Raw genomic sequence first — 22,708 nt, 5'->3', positions numbered from 1 at the left:
GCTTGGGAAATCCTCCATACAAATTTCACAATTTTTAAATGCAAACTTCATTATTCAATGTTTGTTTGTATGTATGTTTTTTTATTCAAGTAAGCATGCATGTTGTCTCAAATTTGCCCACTGATTTTAGAATATTGAAATTTTCAATTTGTTTTGTTCCTTTTGTCAGATTTACTTTAATGAAAACTGATAAGAAAGAAAAAAAATTATACTGTCTTAACTTTCATCATTATTGTTGTTTTCAGACTTTAACTCTTAAGACTGTCATTGTGTTTTCTATTTATAGATTAATATTCATATTTAAAAATTTTTAGGTAAGTGTTACTAAACTTTTTTAACTGTAGGTATTACTTATCTATGAATGAATACTTCGTTCATAAAATTCTGAACAAAATACAGTGGTATCTCTGTACTCAAACAAGTCTGTATTTAAACACACATTCTGGAAAAAGTCGCACAGTAGTTGACTGAACAAATGCAACCAGCTAGAACAATTTTTGATTAATAACATATTTTTATTTTGTCATCCATAAAAATTTTTTATGATAAAAAAAAATATGAAAATGTTGCTGATACTTCTGATCAAGACCAACAAAACAGCTGAGATGACAACAATACTTTATAAAAAGAAAATGCTCTCATGTAACTAAAATTAATAATAATGCATAATGCAGTACTTTTAATTGTGATTTGAAATAAATTATTGATTGCTTTAATAAACACATTTCTCTTGGTAACAAAAAAGAATAATATACTTTATTCTGGAATATAAGTAACCCTACGTTTTGCATTAGTCCTTTGTTTTGTATAGAATGGATTTGCATAACATGGCACTTTTTTGGAACACAACTACCATGTTACACAAGTGATACCTGTATTTATGATGAAATAGAATATATAATGAAATTATTTTTAAAAAATTAAAGATGAAACAAATGATAAAATATAATACACTTTACATACATTTTATTAGTATCTAATGATTTTTATAATAGATAAAGAATCATAATTTTGCTTTTAATAATAATTTCCCATTGTATATCATATAATCTATATATGAAAAAATCAGTTTTTCAGTAAATACTGTTTTTTAACTGTTGTTGTTTCAATTAAATCTGTTTCTCCTGAAGTACTTTTGCTTTTAATCATAAAAATTACCTAAAGTTTTAAATTTTAATATTGTTATGAAACATTATTAGTTAGAAGTAGAATGTTACAGTAATTTTAAATATTAAATTTTATTTTGTAAAAAAATTCAAAATAACTTATATAAGATTCCAAGTTTAAAGATTGAGTGGAACTTTATAATTAAAAATACAATAGAGAGTCGTTAATCCGAATCAATTGGGGACGGGTTGTTCGGATAACCGATTATGTACGAAAAAATATATTAACCTGTCCGATGTTCAAATTTTTCTCCATTGTGTGTCGCTTCATGTTGAATTTTCTTGTCGTTTTGCTACGTGTTGAATTTTCATCAATTTTAAGCCTAACGAAAATTTTTATAATAATAATCGAGGCTATTGTATCGTTAAAAATTATTTCTTTATTTTGTACAAACAAAATAAATATATTGAAAAATATAAAAACATGAAAATTATACTTTAGAAGTAAAATCTAGTATCAAAAACGTTCGATTCAGCACGACACAGTCCGACTGAAAATCATTCGGATAACCGGCAATTCGGATTACTGGGGTTCAGATTAACGACTCTCTACTGTAGTGCTTAATATCAAATATTCGAATTACACAGTAAATATTTTTATTTACTTGTTTTAATAAGAGAATTTTTCTTTTTTAGGGAGAAACAAACAGATAACTTTGGAAAATTTGTTATAAAGTTAGATGATAATGTTAAGCAGCTTTTTAATATAACTCAAGATCAAGTTAAAAAATTTACTGGAGGTAATAATAATATATTGCATAATTGTATTTTTGATTAATTAAATTAATTTAATGTATTCTATCAATGTTAATACATTAACAAAAATTTCTACAGTGGAACTCTGTTTATCTGGCTCAAACTGATTTGGATGACTGAAAATCCAGTTAATCTGGAAAAATATTGTTAATGACATAAATAACACTGTTTATAGACTTTTTATTTTATATTTCTATAGTCTTTAATGTAACAATCACTTTTTTTCCTTTAGATGTCATTTTCATCGTGTTTACTTTATTTCACAAATGTGTGATGATTGAAACTCAGGGAAATGGTAGAGGCTTTAGTGTTGAGTGAATAAAACTTGCAATAAGATTTTTTCTAATCTTACTGCAAAATTCTGGTTCAACAAAACATTAAATAAATTCAAAGAACACTCCCTCAGAATGCATAATGATGAACATCGTATGCTTATTCATAGGAAACCAGTCCACCCTTGTTACACTCGGGCAAGAATGTAATTACGAGTTCTTTTGATTTTTTTGCATTTATAGGTTTTCCATATGTCTATCTTTCTGAGGCAGGGATTTGTTTTATAATCTGGATAAACAGGGTTCCACTATATTAAACTTTTCAAACTATGAAAAGATTAGTTAGTTTGAAAGTTTTCACTTGATTTTAAAATGTTTTTTTAATGTTACATTAATTTCATATTGATGTGAACAGTCTTAGTTTGCTTACATTATTTTTGTTGACAAATTTTGATTATATATTTGATATTATTCAATGTGTTGAATAATTTGACCAAAATCAATTATAGCATTGCATATAAATAAAAATATGTTTTTTTTTAATTCAAAGTTATATCTTTATGATTTATTACATCACTTTTATTTTTGTAGCATACAAGAAAGAATTTAGTAGAATAGCATTTACTTTTAGAGAACTTGGAGCTGCTTTTGACTTGGATGAGAGTCCAAGTATGTTTAAACAAGTAATATTTCTTGATTAAAATAAAATGTAAATGCTATAAACATGATCATCTTTGTTATAGGTTCTTGTGAACTTACCAAAGCAGTTAAACATACAGGGGATACATTTGAAGAAATTGGAAAAATATTTGAAGATCAGGTACTTATTGTAATCAAATATTAAAAAATATATATTTTATTGTGAAAATTTAAGTATAAGAAGAAAAAATTATTATATATATATATATTTTTTCTTCTTAGCCAAAGAATGATTTTGAGCCATTAGGTGATATGATGCATGAATATAAAGGAATGTTAGCAGCTTGGCCCGACATCCTTAATGTTCAAAAAGTAAGTTTAAAGGATTGCATTTTAGATGTAGGAAAAATTATTTTTTAATTAATATGAAACTTTTAAATAAACAATTTTTTGATAATTTGAAGGGAGCATTAAATAGGAAAAGAGAATATCAGAAATTATTAGAAGAAGGAAAATTAGAATTTAATGAAGCTAATGCTGTATGTGTAAGAAGTGATGTTATCTCTTATGCTACTTTGGCTGAAATGAAACACTTTCACTATGAAAGAATTGCTGATTTTAAAGAGGTTATGCAGCATTTCTTAAGAGGGCAGATTGAATTTTATCAAAAGGTATTATTAAATTTTTTCTTTTCAATAAATGCAAAAAATTTTCAATTTTTAATTAAAAAATTTTTTATTTAGATTGTTCAAAAGTTACAAGATTCTCTAGTCATGTATGAATACGTTAACTGAATGTTTTCTAGAAGAAATAGTTCTATTTTAATTATGTTAAATAATGTTCTGATATTTATATATAATGTGCAATCTAATCAAAGTACAGTTACAGTTGTGCTTTATATGAAAATGATTGATTGGAATTACTCAAACTGAAGCAAATGAAGAAAATGTTTCTTAATTTTTCTAAAAAAAATATTTAAAATGATTTATACATCAAATATTCAGAATTAATGATTTCAAATAATTATATAATACTATATACATGGATAAAGAAGGAAATGTTTTATTTATATGAATGAATTCATTTAGAATTTGTGCCATTATTAGCATTATAATATTTTTCTTTTGAATTGGGTAAAGTTCTCCTCTATAATTATTAGAGATGCTTTCTGGATAGTATTATTTTATTTTTGATATATATTAATTAAATTTGTTGCATTTAAAGTAGATCCTAGCATGATTGTGAAACGACAAATATTTACACGTGTACATAACATTGATCATTTATTATTCATTGCATTCTGTAAATTAAAATCAGTGTAATGTTTAACTTGATGCTGTGCATCTATAATAAACCATTCTTCTAGCTTTCAATTTTATGGTGAATATGAGCACATTTGCTAAAGCAGTATCATAGATTACATAATTATTTTCATGTAAATATTGAACTTCTAGGAATGTATGGATTATGTTGAAAAATTTGATTTGTTGGTGTGATATTCCAATTTTCAATCAAAAATGAGTTAGCGTGCATAATTTAGACAATCTCCTCTTCTCCTCATGCAATACTGTATTTGTTAATGAAATGTCTGATGTAAATAGTTTGTTACAGGTAATTAATTGATACATTATAGCATAAGCAGTACAGAATATCAAGTAAGTATTTGCTTAGCAGTAAATCAGCATAAAATATACATTGAAATTGGTTAATATAGTTAATAATATAATTTGAAAAATATCTTAAGCAAACAAATCTTAATCATTGATTACCTTATTTTTGGTTGAGAAGTAAAATATTTCGTTCTTTAGCTATAGAAAGTAGTAAAATTCTAGGACCCTTAGGCATATTGAAACAAGCGTTTGAATTCTAAACCATAATAATGTAAAATGTTGTTATTTTAAAAAAAAGTCTTGTGTCTTCTTGCAATTTTAGGAGTCATTATTATCAATTACTAACCTGGAATGTTAGAATTTAACCAATAAGTTATCAAGACTGTAATCGTTTAATTCAGCAAATACATTTTTAAGCTATAATTCCAGAATTTTACTACATTCTATATATTTTATTTAATTAAAATTGTCTATATTGTAATTTTGGAGTAAAAAATAATAATCCATTTAAATTCAATTGTGTATCATTCTATAAAAATTATTTTTGAAGATGTTTTCCTAACACAAACTAAATTTTCCATATTTGCAGTTGTGTTGTAAAATATCATGAATTCTATTTTGTTGTTATATTGATAGAAAAAGTTTTGGTTTTTATAAATGCTTATACAGGTATGTGTGTGTATATATATATATAAATATGGATTAAAGTCTCCTAGGATGAAAAGTGCCTTTCTTAACAAAAGCAAATATTTAGATAGTAATATTTCTATATGAAGTGTTAAAATTTTATAAGAAATTTGTTGTTAGATTACTTGTAAAATCATAAATGAATTCTTAAGTATTGATTTAATATCATGAATTAAATTTCTGTTAACTAATTCTTTTTCTGTTACTCAGATTGAACGGTGTTCAACCCTTAACTGTTATCATACAGTCTCTCAGACTGCTCAACTCAGGATTTGTCACTGGTATAAAGTTAAAGTTTGTTATTTTATATACTTTTAAGTTAGTGTGTGCATGCCAATGAATAGTATGTTTGTTTGCTATTTCTAGACCAATACTTTTCCATTTTCACAAGTTCAAAAATAGTATAAGATGTTCTGAGAGACTGCACCACAGTGTGAGTGTAATATATTTTTTCATGTCTAAATTGGCTGCTTTTTCCAAAACTTCTAAATAATTTTTATATGGGGATTCAGATTCTGAGGAATGTTGCTTATAGTAGTATTTTACTGATAAAAGTGACTTAGAAAGTAATTGTAAATATGGTGTTAAAGGTTGGTCGTTCTCTCATAATACTGATAGCAAAATAAGTGAATATGAAAGGTTTTGTAAATCAGCCAGTATTGATTCTCAAATAAAAAGATGTTTAAGAAGCCAATATGTCTTGAATGCACAAAATAATTAATTATTATTTCTATTATAACAGACTATTTTCTATTTTCAAAATATAAATGTTCATTTAGAATAAACTTTATTTGACTTTTTATTTGGAATTATCATTAATTATACCAAAACAGAAAACTACTCACAATTTAATTGCTGGAGTTTGGGGTAACATTGTATCACGAATGTTTTCATCTACTTTTCAGTAGACATCTTCAGGTATAAAATATCAATTCTATGATTATAACATTATTGTACCATATGCTTGCAACAAAAGTTTCTGTAATGTATTTTTATTTTTCAAACTTACCTTATAATGCACTGTAAAAAAACAAAGCATTCTGCACAAACCTTGTGGAAAATGGGACCCAGTGGATTTGGCCAAATGTTTGATATTTTATAGTTCTAGTTATCCTGATGAAAAGTTTCCATAGGCACAGTAAAAAAAATGGACAGTTTTAGTATCTTGGACTCTTATAATTCAAAAACATAATTTGTGTGCATTTTGTGAGGCCCTAAATTTTTCTTGGTTTAAAATATATGTTTTGAAATCTTATTGATAATGGACACATTATCTGGATTTTCTTCTGGGTAAAATCATACATTATGTGCAACAACTGAGTTTGGCATGAACTCGAGTGGCACCAGAATCACACTAGTAGTAGATACAGCACACTCTTCTATATATATATGTTGACTGCACGGGTGCCCTTCTGCAAAACTTGATAACAATTGAAAAATGAACTCTGTTGTGGCCTATCATTATATATTTTAAAAAAAAGATTTACTACAGTGTGTGTAAATTAATCTATTTTTGCATCTTGGATAACTCAAAAACTGTCCATGTTACAACTTTGTGCCTATGGAGACTTTTTGATCAGGACCACTAGAATTTCCGGTAAGATTTGTGTGGGTTTCCTTTCAATTGATGTTTTAAGCTATCAAAAACTAAATATGCCACATATCTTTAAATAATAAAAATCTGTGAGAAAGCATGCTGGCAGTTAAGGGTTTAACAATCCTTAGGTTTTGAATTGAACAGTTGTACAAAATGGCAGAAATTAATAATATTTGGATTAAAAGTAAACCATATCAAATTGACTATTAAAAAAATGTCAGAAGAAATATTTTAAAATATGTAGAATTGGATGTGTGTTTGTGTTGAAATTTGTAGACAAAGCAGCATATAATTTTATATATAAATGTGTGTGTAATATTTTCAAATATATTGTTTTTTTTAAATAATTTTTTTGCATTTGTTATATGTAAAGAAGACAAATTATATTTTTTGCAGTAACAATAAAAATACTAAACTATTTTGGCAGAGAAAATGTTTTATAGAATATGGTATATATCTAAATAAAATATATAGAACTTGCATTATTTATTTTTTTATTATCTAGTGAATTTATTCTGAATATTTGAAAGGGATATTAATGGGAGCAAATCTGTAAATAAAATTTACCATTCCTTTGATTGCTTGATGATTTTTTTTTTTGTTGAATTCTCATTATTCTCTCTGAACTTATATATTTATGTAGAGAACTGCCATGTAAGATATGCAATTATATTTTATTCAGTTAATATCAATTGTATCAATTTACAGAATATAAATAAATAGTTTTCATAAATAATTAATGCATAGTTTTATTTATACGTAATTATTGTAGGTAAGAACATTAATACACGTTACAACAGTATTGTTTTTTAGCTGCAGCTGGTACAATTGGGAGTTACATATAATTAGTAATAAAATTATTTTAATTGTGATTTGTATTAAAGATAATTTAATTGTTAACATAATTTACAAAATTGGATTTATTACTGTGATGATTAAACGAAAAAGATATTTGATCACTAATATTTTTGTTAATTAATAGACTTATTGTTTTTTTTAAAGTGGAAACAAATTGGTTTCTTAAATCAATAGTGGTGTAATTTAGAAATTTCTGGAACTAATTCGAGTAAACTTTTACACTTACAGAAAAGAAATATAAGATCCTTACAAAAGATCTTAGTCAACATTATCCTGTACAGTAAATATCTAATTTATAATTATATGAGAATTTAGCACACTAACAAGGAGAACGTCGCTTATGCAAATTAACTATTTAAACTTTAAAAGCGGAGAATTTTAATACTCGATTTCAGTTTTTTTTCCTCTCCAACCTGTAATTAAAGTTAGTAAAAAATAAATGTTACCCGATTAACTTTTCATATTGTCCATCCAACGCCACGAAAAATTATTTTTATAGAACTGTACCCTTCAAGAACAAAAACGTAGGCTATATGAAATCTGCATAATTCATTCTTAATAGTATTTTCATCAATAGATTTATAGCATGAATCACAGATGAAATTGGGACGTAATATATAAGGCAGTCTTACATTTATATCTCGATAGTCTTTTTATACCAGTTTCGGTATAAAAACACATTGCATTATAAATTCACATTGCATATCTCTGTCTTTTCGCGGATAGCCCTGGCGATGGACCACCGTCATTTTCCTGATCAGTATTGGAACGAAATCCTTTAGCTTCTGTTGAAGATTCAAGGACATTCAAAACAATTTTTATAATTCTTGCAGCAATTTCTCCAATTACGATTGAAAAAATCTGCTCTTAAATTCTTATCCACGACTTGGGAATTGATAATACTAATCTTTTTTCTCCAGGATCAAAACCAATTGATATGTCATTGTGGAGTGTAGCTACAAGAATGACATTTTGTTTCCTTGATATATACGACATTAATATTTGTTGCATTTCCTTTGGGTGCTTCTTGATCCGTTACTGAATAACGTTATAACTTAATTTACTGCTGTCGTTGAATAGTTTTATTATCGCTTATGACACTTATATAATTCCCGTTTTAATGGCATTAAAAACTATAATAAATTCTATAACTTTGTTCTATAAAATTAAATTTATAAATATAAAAGTCTTAAGGGGTTGAATGTTGAACTGTTTTTCCCGTATGAATATTAAATAATATGAATGAATATTGCTTGTATACGGACACGTTAACTGTTGTTGCGCGTAATACGTTTATAAGGATTAAATAACAAGATGCAATTAATTCGTTTTCGGAATTTTGTGTGTCGAAAAGGTGGATTTGTTAATCCCTAATAAGACTGATAATGAACATTACATATGGATCATCACTATAAATAGTAATAGGCTGATTATAGTGACTGATAAGATTAAAAATCAGCGAGTCATTCTATGCTATATTTGTAAATAAATCAGCAGAGAACGGAACAAAACCGAAATTTCGATAGGATTTAATTTTGCAAAATTTCAGCAAAATCAAATTTTATAGAAAGAAAATGCGTATTATAATCGTATAAAAATTTCGGTTTTGTTTCGTTCTCTATTGATTAATTTACAAATATAGCATATAACGATAAGATTAAAAACCAGATATACAGTATATGTTTAGGAGCTAGCTAAATAAACGTTGGAATATTTTCAATATGTTAACGCAGCAAATTGTACTGGAAGAAAAGTTGACGAAACTGTCAATAAAGTTAATTCCTTCAGAAGAAAGTTTGGAAAAAGGGATAAGAAAGGCAAGTAAATTATTCGAACTTCTCGAGAAGAAAAGCAAATTTAAAATCGATAGATTAGGGATATTCGGCAGCATTAAGAAGGAAACGGCGATTAAAGTGGATTTTGATTTCGATTGTATGATTTTTATCGACGGAGTTCTTCCGTCTTATGACGATGTTGTTGAAGATTTTGTAAATATTCTGTTGGTGGAGAAGAATTCGACGAACATCACCAGAAATCCAAATTTTGTTCGATTGGAATTAAATAACACGAAATATGACATTGTGCCCGCCACGCAATTTAGCCAAGATCCAAATTCACAAAGGGAGATGGTAATGAATATGATAGGCCTAAGTAGATTAGACAGATCAGCTAGAGAAGGGTATATATTCAGCAGTAGTCTGGCCGAAACTCAAGCGGAATTCGTAAAGAATCAATCAGAATTTGTCCATAATTTTATCAGGTTAGCAAAATTTTGGAATAAAACTTTATATATAAAAGATTATTTCAGTGGAAGGTCGTCGACGATCGAAACGATTGCTATTTACGTGGCTAAGGAAGAAGAAACAAAACATTTGACTGTCTCTGTACGGAGAGCATTTCGTGTTTTTTTGCAACTAATAACGAATTTGGACGATTTAAGAATTATATTCGAAGAATACTACAGTATTGACGATGTCAATCAATATATATTGCAACAGAAACCATTGGTACTCGATCCTAGCAATCCTTATAATAATCTCGCTTATCCTTTTATACAAAGTAAAAGGATTAAAGAAAATTTTCAGGAGTCTGCCGCTATTACTATAAGTCGTCTAGAGCAATTCGTTTCTGATTACAGTTTCAACTCTGTTTTTGATCCTCAACCACAGGCGGCTCCAATAGAAGATATAAAATGTCTACCTCACGTTTGCAACTGGCTTCTTACTATTAGAGAAGAAAAATCAGACAAGAATCCAGCTGTAATTATCAGAAACGACAAAAAAGTGAAGAGAATTGGAATTGAAATTATTAAACATTACTTAACGAAAAATATAAATGTTTTTAACACTGTTATTCAAACAAGAGACAAAATGGGGGTTGAAATAGTAAAGATTATTTGTGAAAATATCCTTAACCAATCTACAGCAGAAATATATCCATGTTATAAAGGACATAACGATTACCATGCTACTTTTGAAATGCCAGCTGGTAATTTTGTGCTTATCATTAGTATTAAATGGGATTAATTCTTCATTGTTTATTATAAACTGTACGTAGAGGTAAGTTCAATTTTCAATGTATTCCAAACAATAATTCTATGTATAATCAATAGTTTAATTTTTTTTTTCTTAAGTTTGTAAACTCGTTGCCTTCAAAATTTGAACGTATCACAAGAATTATCTTTTCGTAGCGTATTTAAATGTAATAGAAACTTTTTAAATTTAAGATGATAATTTATAAAAATCAATAATCAAAATATGAAAACTATAATGTTAGAAATCTATCAGATTTTGTACCTATTGAAGAAAAAAAAATCGACAAAAGACGAACTATAATTATCGAAGATAACAAGAAAAAGTGATAAGAATTAAAATGATTATAATTTATCCAGAGGTGTAAACAACATTTTAAATACAGCAAACTCTTGATAATCCGGCACACAATCCCCCTTCACCCAGTGTAATCGTCTATCACTTCCGTTTCCATGAAAATGTCAAGTCACGTCACACATTCTGTTTTCTCTTTTGTTCGTCTTTCCTTATATCATCCTGTATATCAGGGATGGGCAACCTTTTTCTACGTAAGGGCCGCATTTCAAAACTTTTGAACTGACGCGGGCCGCACACAAGAGAAAAGAGGGGGAAACTGTCGATAAATCACAATTTTTTATTCATATATAATTATAAATTAGCATAGGTATACTTAATATAGATTCTGGCACCGATCTAAACGTAATATATCGGAAATATTTGGTTAAATATCAGTCACTGCTAGTTTTAAATTAGTTTCGATGTGTCTGTTAGCCGGTTTCTTGTTTTAATTTTTACTAAATTCATTGCGAAAAAACTTTTCACAAATATAAGTTGTAGAAAGTAATGTTTGAATTTTTGTCGAATATCTCATTAAGCTGGGAAATTGATATATTTATTCATATTTTATGCCATGCGCGCCGCAAAAACATATTACTGCGGGCCGCATGCGGCCCGAGGGCCGCGGGTTGCCCATCCCTGCTGTATATCATCGCGCTGTATTATTTTCCGGCTGCTGAAGGGTGACAGGTCATGTCATTTATTACCTTTATGCCTACACACACAATAAATTATTAAATTTTGGAAGAAAAATTCATTCTGAAATATTGTATAAAATGGGTCTATATTAACAGAATTTTTGAAGTTTTCTTTGAAAGATAATACTGTTTTAAATTGAATACCATGACGTTTATATTATAAAATTACAAAACTTTTGAAATCTTGATTTAATACATTCCCGCGAAGGTTTGTGGCATATGTGAAGATCACCATTTCCCCCCTTTCAATAAATATATTTATATATGGATTAAGGCTTTTATGTCCAACAGATGGCGCTAACTTCCGACGACCTAAGTTTGCTTTTCTGTAAGGCATCATGCTTTTCTGTGAGAATGGACCTAAGCAGATCATTTTCTACCTATCTATATAAATAAAATACAACGTTTGTTTCTTCCTACAGATTCCTTTGAAATTTTGACACAACGTTGCATTCGAATATGCACGTGCTTTTATATAATATACATCTCGAAATTCTCCCTACGGGGGGAGATGGACGGGATTAAGGCTTATCGTGAAGAACTCGGCATCTATTATACTATTTTACATGCGGTTTTTTGCGTTTTTAATTGCGTTTTAATAGGTGACGTCAACAGAATATACACTAAAAAGGGATTTTTCGATATTCTCCAGCCGGGAAAGAGACAGGATTAAGGCTTACTGTGAAGAACTCGGCTTCTATTTATACTATTTTACATGCGGTTTTTTGCGTTTTTAATTGCGTTTTAATAGGTGACGTCAACAGAATATACACTAAAAAGGGATTTTTCGATATTCTCCAGCCGGGAAAGAGACAGGATTAAGGCTTACTGTGAAGAACTCGGCTTCTATTTATACTATTTTACATGCGGTTTTTTGCGTTTTTAATTGCGTTTTAATAGGTGACGTCAACAGAATATACACTAAAAAGGGATTTTTCGATATTCTCCAGCGGGGAAAGAGACAGGATTAAGGCTTACTGTGAAGAACTCGGCTTCTATTTATACTATTTTACATGCGGTTTTTTGCGTTTTTAATTGCGTTTTAATAGGTGACGTCAACAGAATATACACTAAAAAGGGATTTTTCGATATTCTCCAGCCGGGAAAGAGACAGGATTAAGGCTTACTGTGAAGAACTCGGCTTCTATTTATACTATTTTACATGCTGTTTTTTGCGTTTTTAATTGCGTTTTAATAGGTGACGTCAACAGAATATACACTAAAAAGGGATTTTTCGATATTCTCCAGCCGGGAAAGAGACAGGATTAAGGCTTACTGTGAAGAACTCGGCTTCTATTTATACTATTTTACATGCTGTTTTTTGCGTTTTTAATTGCGTTTTAATAGGTGACGTCAACAGAATATACACTAAAAAGGGATTTTTCGATATTCTCCAGCGGGGAAAGGGACAGGATTAAGGCTTACTGTGAAGAACTCGGCTTCTATTTATACTATTTTACATGCGGTTTTTTGCGTTTTTAATTGCGTTTTAATAGGTGACGTCAACAGAATATACACTAAAAAGGGATTTTTCGATATTCTCCAGCCGGGAAAGAGACAGGATTAAGGCTTACTGTGAAGAACTCGGCTTCTATTTATACTATTTTACATGCGGTTTTTTGCGTTTTTAATTGCGTTTTAATAGGTGACGTCAACAGAATATACACTAAAAAGGGATTTTTCGATATTCTCCAGCCGGGAAAGGGACAGGATTAAGGCTTACTGTGAAGAACTCGGCTTCTATTTATACTATTTTACATGCGGTTTTTTGCGTTTTTAATTGCGTTTTAATAGGTGACGTCAACAGAATATACACTAAAAAGGGATTTTTCGATATTCTCCAGCCGGGAAAGAGACAGGATTAAGGCTTACTGTGAAGAACTCGGCTTCTATTTATACTATTTTACATGCGGTTTTTTGCGTTTTTAATTGCGTTTTAATAGGTGACGTCAACAGAATATACACTAAAAAGGGATTTTTCGATATTCTCCAGCCGGGAAAGAGACAGGATTAAGGCTTACTGTGAAGAACTCGGCTTCTATTTATACTATTTTACATGCTGTTTTTTGCGTTTTTAATTGCGTTTTAATAGGTGACGTCAACAGAATATACACTAAAAAGGGATTTTTCGATATTCTCCAGCCGGGAAAGAGACAGGATTAAGGCTTACTGTGAAGAACTCGGCTTCTATTTATACTATTTTACATGCGGTTTTTTGCGTTTTTAATTGCGTTTTAATAGGTGACGTCAACAGAATATACACTAAAAAGGGATTTTTCGATATTCTCCAGCGGGGAAAGAGACAGGATTAAGGCTTACTGTGAAGAACTCGGCTTCTATTTATACTATTTTACATGCGGTTTTTTGCGTTTTTAATTGCGTTTTAATAGGTGACGTCAACAGAATATACACTAAAAAGGGATTTTTCGATATTCTCCAGCCGGGAAAGAGACAGGATTAAGGCTTACTGTGAAGAACTCGGCTTCTATTTATACTATTTTACATGCGGTTTTTTGCGTTTTTAATTGCGTTTTAATAGGTGACGTCAACAGAATATACACTAAAAAGGGATTTTTCGATATTCTCCAGCCGGGAAAGAGACAGGATTAAGGCTTACTGTGAAGAACTCGGCTTCTATTTATACTATTTTACATGCGGTTTTTTGCGTTTTTAATTGCGTTTTAATAGGTGACGTCAACAGAATATACACTAAAAAGGGATTTTTCGATATTCTCCAGCCGGGAAAGAGACAGGATTAAGGCTTACTGTGAAGAACTCGGCTTCTATTTATACTATTTTACATGCGGTTTTTTGCGTTTTTAATTGCGTTTTAATAGGTGACGTCAACAGAATATACACTAAAAAGGGATTTTTCGATATTCTCCAGCCGGGAAAGAGACAGGATTAAGGCTTACTGTGAAGAACTCGGCTTCTATTTATACTATTTTACATGCTGTTTTTTGCGTTTTTAATTGCGTTTTAATAGGTGACGTCAACAGAATATACACTAAAAAGGGATTTTTCGATATTCTCCAGCCGGGAAAGAGACAGGATTAAGGCTTACTGTGAAGAACTCGGCTTCTATTTATACTATTTTACATGCTGTTTTTTGCGTTTTTAATTGCGTTTTAATAGGTGACGTCAACAGAATATACACTAAAAAGAGATTTTTTGAAATTCCCCCCACGAGGGAAGTGTTAGACATTTATAATAGATACATTTTGAGCCACAACAACGCGTGGCCGGGTCAGCTGAGATATTGTATAAAATGGGTCTATATTAACAGAATTTTTGAAGTTTTCTTTGAAAGATAATACTGTTTTAAATTGAATACCATGACGTTTATATTATAAAATTACAAAACTTTTAAATCTTAATTTCTAATTACTGCGTATAACTGATATAATAAGTTTTAATCCTATCAAATCACTGGGAATTTTTCAGAGCCAAACACTTCTCAGTCGCTCTTTTGGTAAAGGTAGAAACAGTTTCCTTTTCACTTCTATAATTTGTTTTACAGCCACTAAATACATTATTAGTTGATGGTGTGTGTGTGACTATGTCGCTCCGGGGAAGGTCAGGTGAGAATGTGAGTAGCTAACACGGGCAATTCTGGTGGTTCTGTTCTAGAAGGAATCCTGGTTTAGGCGCGGAAGAAGTTAGTTAGGATTTTTACTAGATTAAGTTTAAAGTTACATCTGTTATGAGATTCAATTTAAAAAATAACTTTTATATTATTAATTATTAAAAAGCGTTTGAGGATAGAGTTGAATTTTTTTTAAATTATAAATGCCTATAATGAGTAAATTTTCATTAAATCTTATTCCAACTAAGTTATGATCCATGATCCCTCTACTCCCCATTCTGTCAATCTTTAAATCTTTAACCACCAAAGTTCAGCAAAATATGAAGAAAAATGTTTTACTTTGACCAAAAGTGATCAGAGTCACGTAAACATCTGACTTCAGAAGTGCTTTCGAATTTTCAGGTAACGACTATCGCCCATCACTACGGTTTCTGGCCCATGTCCAGCGCCAGAAACCAATACATCTTATAACCAATAAGAAATCTATCTACCAGTTAAATTAATATTTCAATAAAAATGACATTTTGTCGATCATTCAAATACTCTTTAGAATATAAAAAGTCTTATATTATTATAGAACGATCAGGGATAGCTAATTATGCTCGTATAACGTATATGACATTCGTACAAGCAAAAATCCCATAGGAGTTCGCTAAAGAGTGCATATGCGTTATATCTGAGACATTTCGAAAACCGTACCTAGTTCAGTAAATCGCTTATTGTTTTTTAATTTGTATTTGAGTTATAATATTAAAAATGGGTAAATCAAAAGTAAATTGTTGTGTTTGGACGTTCTAATACACTAGCAAACATGTAACGCCGAAAGTTTCATTTTATTGTTTTCTGGCAGGTCTACACCTTAAACAGAAGCGCCAAATTTGGATAAATTTTGCTAAAAGACAAAAGGAAGAAATACAAAATTTATTGTTAATTTTTAAAAAATTGACACGAATAATTTTATAAAAATATCCTTGTAAATTTAGTAAAAACGGATCACAGTGGCTACCCTCTAAATCAGCACGGATATGCAGTATGCATTTTATAGATGGGGAAAAAAGTGAAGGTCCAAGATGTCCAAATTATAATCCAACAATCTATCCTGAAAAAAGAAGCAATGAAGATAATTGTCGACACGAACAGTCAGTGAAGAGATATAAACACCTAATGAACAGAAGGAATATCCTATTTGAAGAAGCAGGAAGACACCTTTGATGTAGCAATTGAAAACAATTTTTTAGACCCTAAACAAAAACAAAAACGTGATTTTGAAACTCAAACAGAGGTTACAAACGAACGGTTTGGAGACTTAAAAATTTTTTATTTGCATGACTAGTAACAATGTTTCTGAAACTCAAGTTTTCCATATTAAAATGATTTCAAAAGAATGTGGAGAAAATCATAGGTCATGTCATTTTAGTGGTGTAGCAAATTTTCATGATGATCAATCTTTAAAAGAACTAATATCAGTAGGATTCGATGTTTTCAATTTACTTTTAGACACGCTTCCAAACAGTCCTGTTAGAATTTATGAATTGTCTTGGGAAAATAAGTTACTAATTTTTCTAATGAAGTTAAAGTTGGGTTTGTGCTATTCAGCATTAGGTGCATTGTTTGGAATTCATAGAACCACCATTAAAACATAGATGTTACAAATTTTAGAAATTATTTTTGTTGCAACAGAAGATTGGATTATTTGGCCAACAAAATTATCTATTAAGGCTACATTACCTCAATCATTTAAAGAAAATTATCCTGAAACAAGAGTAATCATCGATTGTACAGAAATTAAAACTGAGAAGCCATCATCAGTTCAACATCAAATGCAGTTTTATTCCTACTATAAATCTGCTTATACTGTAAAATATTTAATTGGAATTGCCCCATCAGGACATAACTTTTATTTCTAGTGGGTATGGAGGAAGAAGTACAGATTCGTTTAATACAAATGATTGTGATATTCTACAAAAACTGGAGGAGGGAGATATTGTTATAGCTGATAGAGGGTTTCCTCAAATTAAATTGGGTGTCGAAAATAAAAATTCTATTTTAATTATGCCTCCTTTTTGACTTGGAGACTTAAAAATTTTTTATTTGCATGACTAGTAACAATGTTTCTGAAACTCAAGTTTTCCATATTAAAATCAGTTTAGTGCTAATGAAATGGACGAAACATACAAAATTGCCCGTGTAAGAATTCACGTTGAGAGAACCATTGGTAGAATTAAAATTTTTGAAATATTGAACTGTAGATTACCCATTTCACTTCTTCCATATGTAGATAAAATAATGTTTGTTTGTGCAGTAATAGTAAATCTGCAGCCACCAATTATAAATGGGTGAAATTTTTTTATTGTGAAAACACTGAAACTTAATACTATTTACAATTGCAGGTAAATAATAATTAAAGTAGAACATTTGCATCTTCTCTAGTGAATAAATGAACGTCTCATTTTTTTCTACTTTAAGTATTACATTTTGTACAGTACATCATTATAGATAAATAAATAAGAAAATTGAATATTTGTTACATATAAAGCTAATTGGATTTGTGTATAATATATGCTATTTTCTTTTAAATAAAGTTTAGAACTTTTAAACTCTAAATATTTTACAAATATCTCATTTGTCTCGAAATCAACAATTTTTTTAAAAACCTTTACACGTGTAAGGGCGTTTAATTTCGAGTAAGCTAAACTAAAACTAAAAGCTAAATTAAAAAAACAATAAGCGATTTACTGAACTAGGTACGGTTTTCGAAATGTCTCAGATATAACGCATATGCACTCTTTAGCGAACTCCTATGTGTTATGTAAATATTTGCCACCAGAGCGGCGCGCGAGTAACTTGCGCTCGGACTCTATTGTTTTAACCCTAGATCACAACGCATAAATCATTAGTACAGGAACACAAAACTTCGTAAATTTTACAAATGTTTATTATAGTTTCATGCGAGAATAATGACTGACAGTAATATAACGAATGTATGATGAAATATACTAGTTTTTATACAATTTCAGACACTGAATTATTATTATAAAAGTTATTTGCAACAATTAGTACATTGATTTGCACGATGTTTCTCGCTGTTGTGGTTGCACTGACTGCAATATGTAATAGTAAATTAGTTCGTTTTTTCGAACGGTAGATGTGACAAATAGCTATTTTGTTTTCAGATGTTGGATTCGCCCTGAGAATGGCAGGATTTTTCTGTAAAACATTTTTACGAAGAAGTGCAATTGTGTCTGCAAAGTGTGTGATTCTAGCATCTTCTTTATCCTTGCTTTGGTTAGTTCTTCAATTAGATGGATGAAGAAATCATTTCTCTTCGTTTCCTTCAAAGCTGCGTAAAATTGACGACGACAGTTTCAATTATTCCACAAATGATAATCCTGGCAACAGTGTAGGAATGTACTAAAAGCAACAGGAAGACTGCAAAACAGCAAGGAAAAAAATCAGAATTAACAAACTCGAGCTGTAAAAAGGACGCCTCCAAACTCTTGTTCACCTAGCACCTAGGTCATGGCCTCGTGGACTAATGAGAAAGCCGTCACTTCCTACCGTTAGCGGAAATATCAAGACAAGGAAGAGTTTTGCCTTTTTCTTTAATAAAGAATTTTTATAAATTATGAACTATAAAATTAGAATTAATTATAGAATATCGTAAACAAAAAAAAATTTAAATTTTGAAAAGAATGTCTACAGAAAATGTTGACGATTGCCGAAAAAAAATTTGAAAGTTAAGTAAGGTATCCATGTAATAAAAAATATAGCTCGTTAACTTATTAAATAAACATTAACAAAATACTTTAAATTTAATTAAATACGCTTGTTAAACCTAAAAATTCTACAGTAATTTACACATAAGCAGTTATTAATTAATAAACAACTTTAGCATTTTATCGTATTTTGTTATTTGAAAGTATATGTTATGTTCAAATATAGGTCACCAAGATCACGCTAACGAATGGAATCTGGCTGTAGTTGTAGTTTATGGTCCTTGTTCGGTCGATTTCGATTGGCCATTCCGGCAACCGACTAAAGACTGATTTATAGTAGGAGCATCAGGTTCGGTTCGTTTTTTCCACCGGCGGCTACCATAATAGGATTTTAGGATTACGGATATGCAAAATGGATAGAAATTAGGCGACGATGGAAAATGAATTGCTGGAATTTTCTCAAAGTTTAATACCTTCAATAGAAGATGAGGAAGAAGGAAGAAGGTATGCAACAAAATTATTTGAACTTTTGAAGCGGAACAGTCAGTTTAGAATCGATAGAGTTGGTATTTTTGGTAGTGTAAGAAAACAAACTTCTATAAAAATAGATTTCGATTTCGATTGTGTAATTTTTATTAATGACGAGTTTCCTCCATTTGATTCTGTCGTTGACGATTTCGAAGTTATTTTATTACGGAAAAATTATAACATCATCTCTAAATATCAAAATACCATTCAAGTAAAGGTAAACAATATCAAGTTCGATGTCGTACCTGCAATAAATTTTAGTCAGGATCCAAACGAGCAGAGGAAGTTCGTAATGGAGGAGATAAGCAATTTACCGAATCCATCCACAGATGGATACAGATATAGCAGTAGTTTGTGTGAAACTGAAGCCAATTTTATAAATAATCAGTCACAATTTGTGCATAATTTTATTAGGTTAGCAAAATTCTGGAATAAAACTCTTTTTATATCAGGTTATATCAGAGGACGATCGTACTTGATTGAGGTAATAGCTCTTTACGTAGCGACTGAACAAGAAAACAGATACCGCAATGTTTCGATATTAAACGCTTTCCAGCGTTTTCTTAATATAGTGATAAATTTAGACAAGATAAAAATTATTTGTACTGAATATTATGATTACAAAAATATTGATGATAATATTTTACAACAGAGACCATTGGTCCTAGATCCTACTAATCCTTTCAATAATCTTGCTTATTCTTTCGTCACGGATAATGCCAAGAAGAAACTTTTTAAAGAATTTGCTGCCACAACTTTATATCGTTTGCAAAATAATACATTCGATTTAAATGCCATTTTCGAACCTCAGCCAACTATCGCGCCGGCTAGAGATATAGAATCATTGCTGCCATCATCCAAATATTGGTTTCTTACTATCAAAGACGAACGATCGAATAACAGGCCAAATATAATTATAAGAAACAAAGATAAAATTAAAGGCTTGGGAATTCCGATTATCAAACATTATTTAACGAAAAATATCAAGCTATTTAATAACGATAATATATCAAGAAATGAAGTAGAAATGGAAGTATCGTCGATAATTTGTAGTAATATCCTCAACCAACCTGTTGAAATGATTTACTCATCTAATTCTAATGAAGAACACGAAAACTACGACATTACAGTTATGATTCCAACTAAACAATTTTTAGTGATCGTGAGTATCAGAAAACCTGATATTTCTGATAGAGTTATGGATGAGAAACCTGATATTATCGTAATATGTTTTGTATTGGCAGTATTGTTCTATTTTTTATTGGTAAAAATTAGAGAAATTGATACCAGTTATGATACCAACTAAACTATTTATTGTTAGCACAAAGTGGCCTGATCCTGATCCAGTTATTGAATATATACCTTAGCACTGATTTTTAGAATTCACGATTACATATTTTAAAAATTTTAGATTCAATCGATTCTAATAATTCTAATAAAGCAATTCTTTAAACATATTTCTTAGAATCTACATGGAGAAATTTAAATTTTTATTTTACTTAGAAAAAAACAAAAATACAGTATTATTACTATGATAAATAATATTAAATAAAACGCTATATATGACTGTAAATGTATTCATTATTATAATCAAGTTCAAACTATTTTTAAAGGTTTCATTTCGCCTCTTCAAAAACGATAAAAGTTGATATAAACGAATTGTTGTTAATGTTGATCTTATTAATCATAAGATTATATACTGCACTATTTTAATAATATAGCAGATGGCAGGATGGCCAAGGCTGTTAAGGCATCATCCTGCTGCGATGAGGACCTGGCATCGAATTCTCCGGTGGAAAACCTCAAGAACTTTCATGGGACTTTTTTATTCCTCAATATATCAAGGACGGGTCCAGTCCCTCATTTCTCCATTGCGGGCTTAACCAAATCCATGATGAGAGTGGAGGCAAAGTTAGTGTCGAGGTGGAAAGATATATATTATAAAATAGAGTGAGGTTTTATTCACTATTAAATTGGAATGATTTTACAAATTAATGAAAACGTTACAAACTTTTACGAAAGAACAATTATAATTGTAAACAATTTGTAATTACTACTACATTACGAATTTTGTAAACTCTCATTAATCCTTAAATATTTGGTCCTTAAAAGTATAAATTTAAAATAAATTTTTTAAACAGGAATTCTGTCGTTTTCGCATTGATTTATTTACTTTTATTTCATATTTTTCTTGAATGCAAGAATCATCTGACAATAAGTAATAAATATTTGTCTAATATTAATTTTGAAAAATTGAACCAGAATAATTTTTATTTAATATTTTATAATATTTGTAAAGCTTTCAATTATAAAAATATCAAATTTCTAATAGAAGTAATTTTAAAAAATCCTCGGATTAAATCTATGTATTATTGGTGTATTATTTTGTCATGTTTCTAATCCTCCGTTATGAGAGGATTAGAATACAAGACTATAGGGTTTATACTAATAAATTAAAATTAGTCTAAATAAAAAGTAAATAACAAAATAGATTAATTTTAAACTATTTTCCAGCTCTATTATGGAAAAATTGCATTCTGATTAATCCAATAATTAACGAATAGAAGATAAAAACCCTGAATATATAAACTTAACTCTGGCTATTTACTTACAAACAACAATGATTTTAAAAAATCACAACAAAGTCGCGATTATTTCGTCCCTTGAATTTTGAACTAACGAAGATTTTCCTGTAGATATCGTCATTCAGTTAAGCTTCCGTAATAAACGGGAAGAAAAGGGGAAAAAGTCGTTTTTAGTTTAGAAATGTCCGATTAGTAGGATGCTACAGTTTGTAAATGTTTGGTTGTTTGTGGTTAGTATCGACCATTATTACTATGGTGACTACTACTACAGGTTGCCTGTCGTTCAAGTGTATGTTCATCTTGTGTTTCGGTTATAGCCGTCATACTTTTATGTTTTGGAGTTCTGGAAAGCCATCAGATGTTTCTTTTAGTAAAAAACGTGTAGAAAATTGGTTGGTTGGTTGATTCTTGTTTTTTGGCGCAAGAACCATGTAGGCTAAGCTGCGCCAGGTCGAATGATAAATAAATTTAATCAAGACAAATCAATAAACATATGATACAAATTACGTACTAAACATAAATAAAGAACAGAATAAAATAAATAAATTAAATAGATAAATAAACAAACAACAACAACAACAAATATATACAACAATTTAAGTAAAAAAACAAAATAGATAAAACTATATAAGAAATAAATGA

General features: G+C 29.5%; 2 protein-coding genes across 2 annotated transcripts in view; both read left to right on the top strand.

Annotated features, from left to right (window-relative positions):
* SH3PX1 (sorting nexin 33-like protein SH3PX1) overlaps positions 1-7,467 on the top strand; it is a 38,475-nt gene extending 31,008 nt beyond the window's left edge. Inside the window, exons 11-16 of the mRNA XM_067282879.1 lie at positions 1,803-1,906; positions 2,786-2,863; positions 2,938-3,014; positions 3,116-3,205; positions 3,298-3,504; positions 3,577-7,467. Coding sequence (XP_067138980.1) covers positions 1,803-1,906; positions 2,786-2,863; positions 2,938-3,014; positions 3,116-3,205; positions 3,298-3,504; positions 3,577-3,627 — 607 coding nt within the window. The 3' untranslated portion in view covers positions 3,628-7,467. The remainder of the gene's footprint in view (positions 1-1,802; positions 1,907-2,785; positions 2,864-2,937; positions 3,015-3,115; positions 3,206-3,297; positions 3,505-3,576) is intronic.
* A 1,781-nt stretch (positions 7,468-9,248) lies between these two features.
* LOC136985520 (inactive 2'-5'-oligoadenylate synthase 1B-like) lies at positions 9,249-18,648 on the top strand. The gene is made up of 2 exons (XM_067282811.1): positions 9,249-10,644; positions 18,411-18,648. Exon 1 carries the CDS (start codon positions 9,307-9,309, stop codon positions 10,609-10,611), a length of 1,305 nt encoding a protein of 434 aa, XP_067138912.1. The 5' UTR covers positions 9,249-9,306; the 3' UTR covers positions 10,612-10,644; positions 18,411-18,648.
* The last annotated feature ends 4,060 nt before the right edge of the window (positions 18,649-22,708 follow it).

The sequence above is a fragment of the Centruroides vittatus genome, unplaced genomic scaffold (assembly GCF_030686945.1).
Source record: "Centruroides vittatus isolate TY-2023 unplaced genomic scaffold, ASM3068694v2 contig_971, whole genome shotgun sequence".
Lineage (NCBI taxonomy): Eukaryota > Metazoa > Arthropoda > Arachnida > Scorpiones > Buthidae > Centruroides > Centruroides vittatus.
Note: the sequence above shows the minus strand (reverse complement) of the source record. Positions and strands in the feature narration are given on the sequence as shown.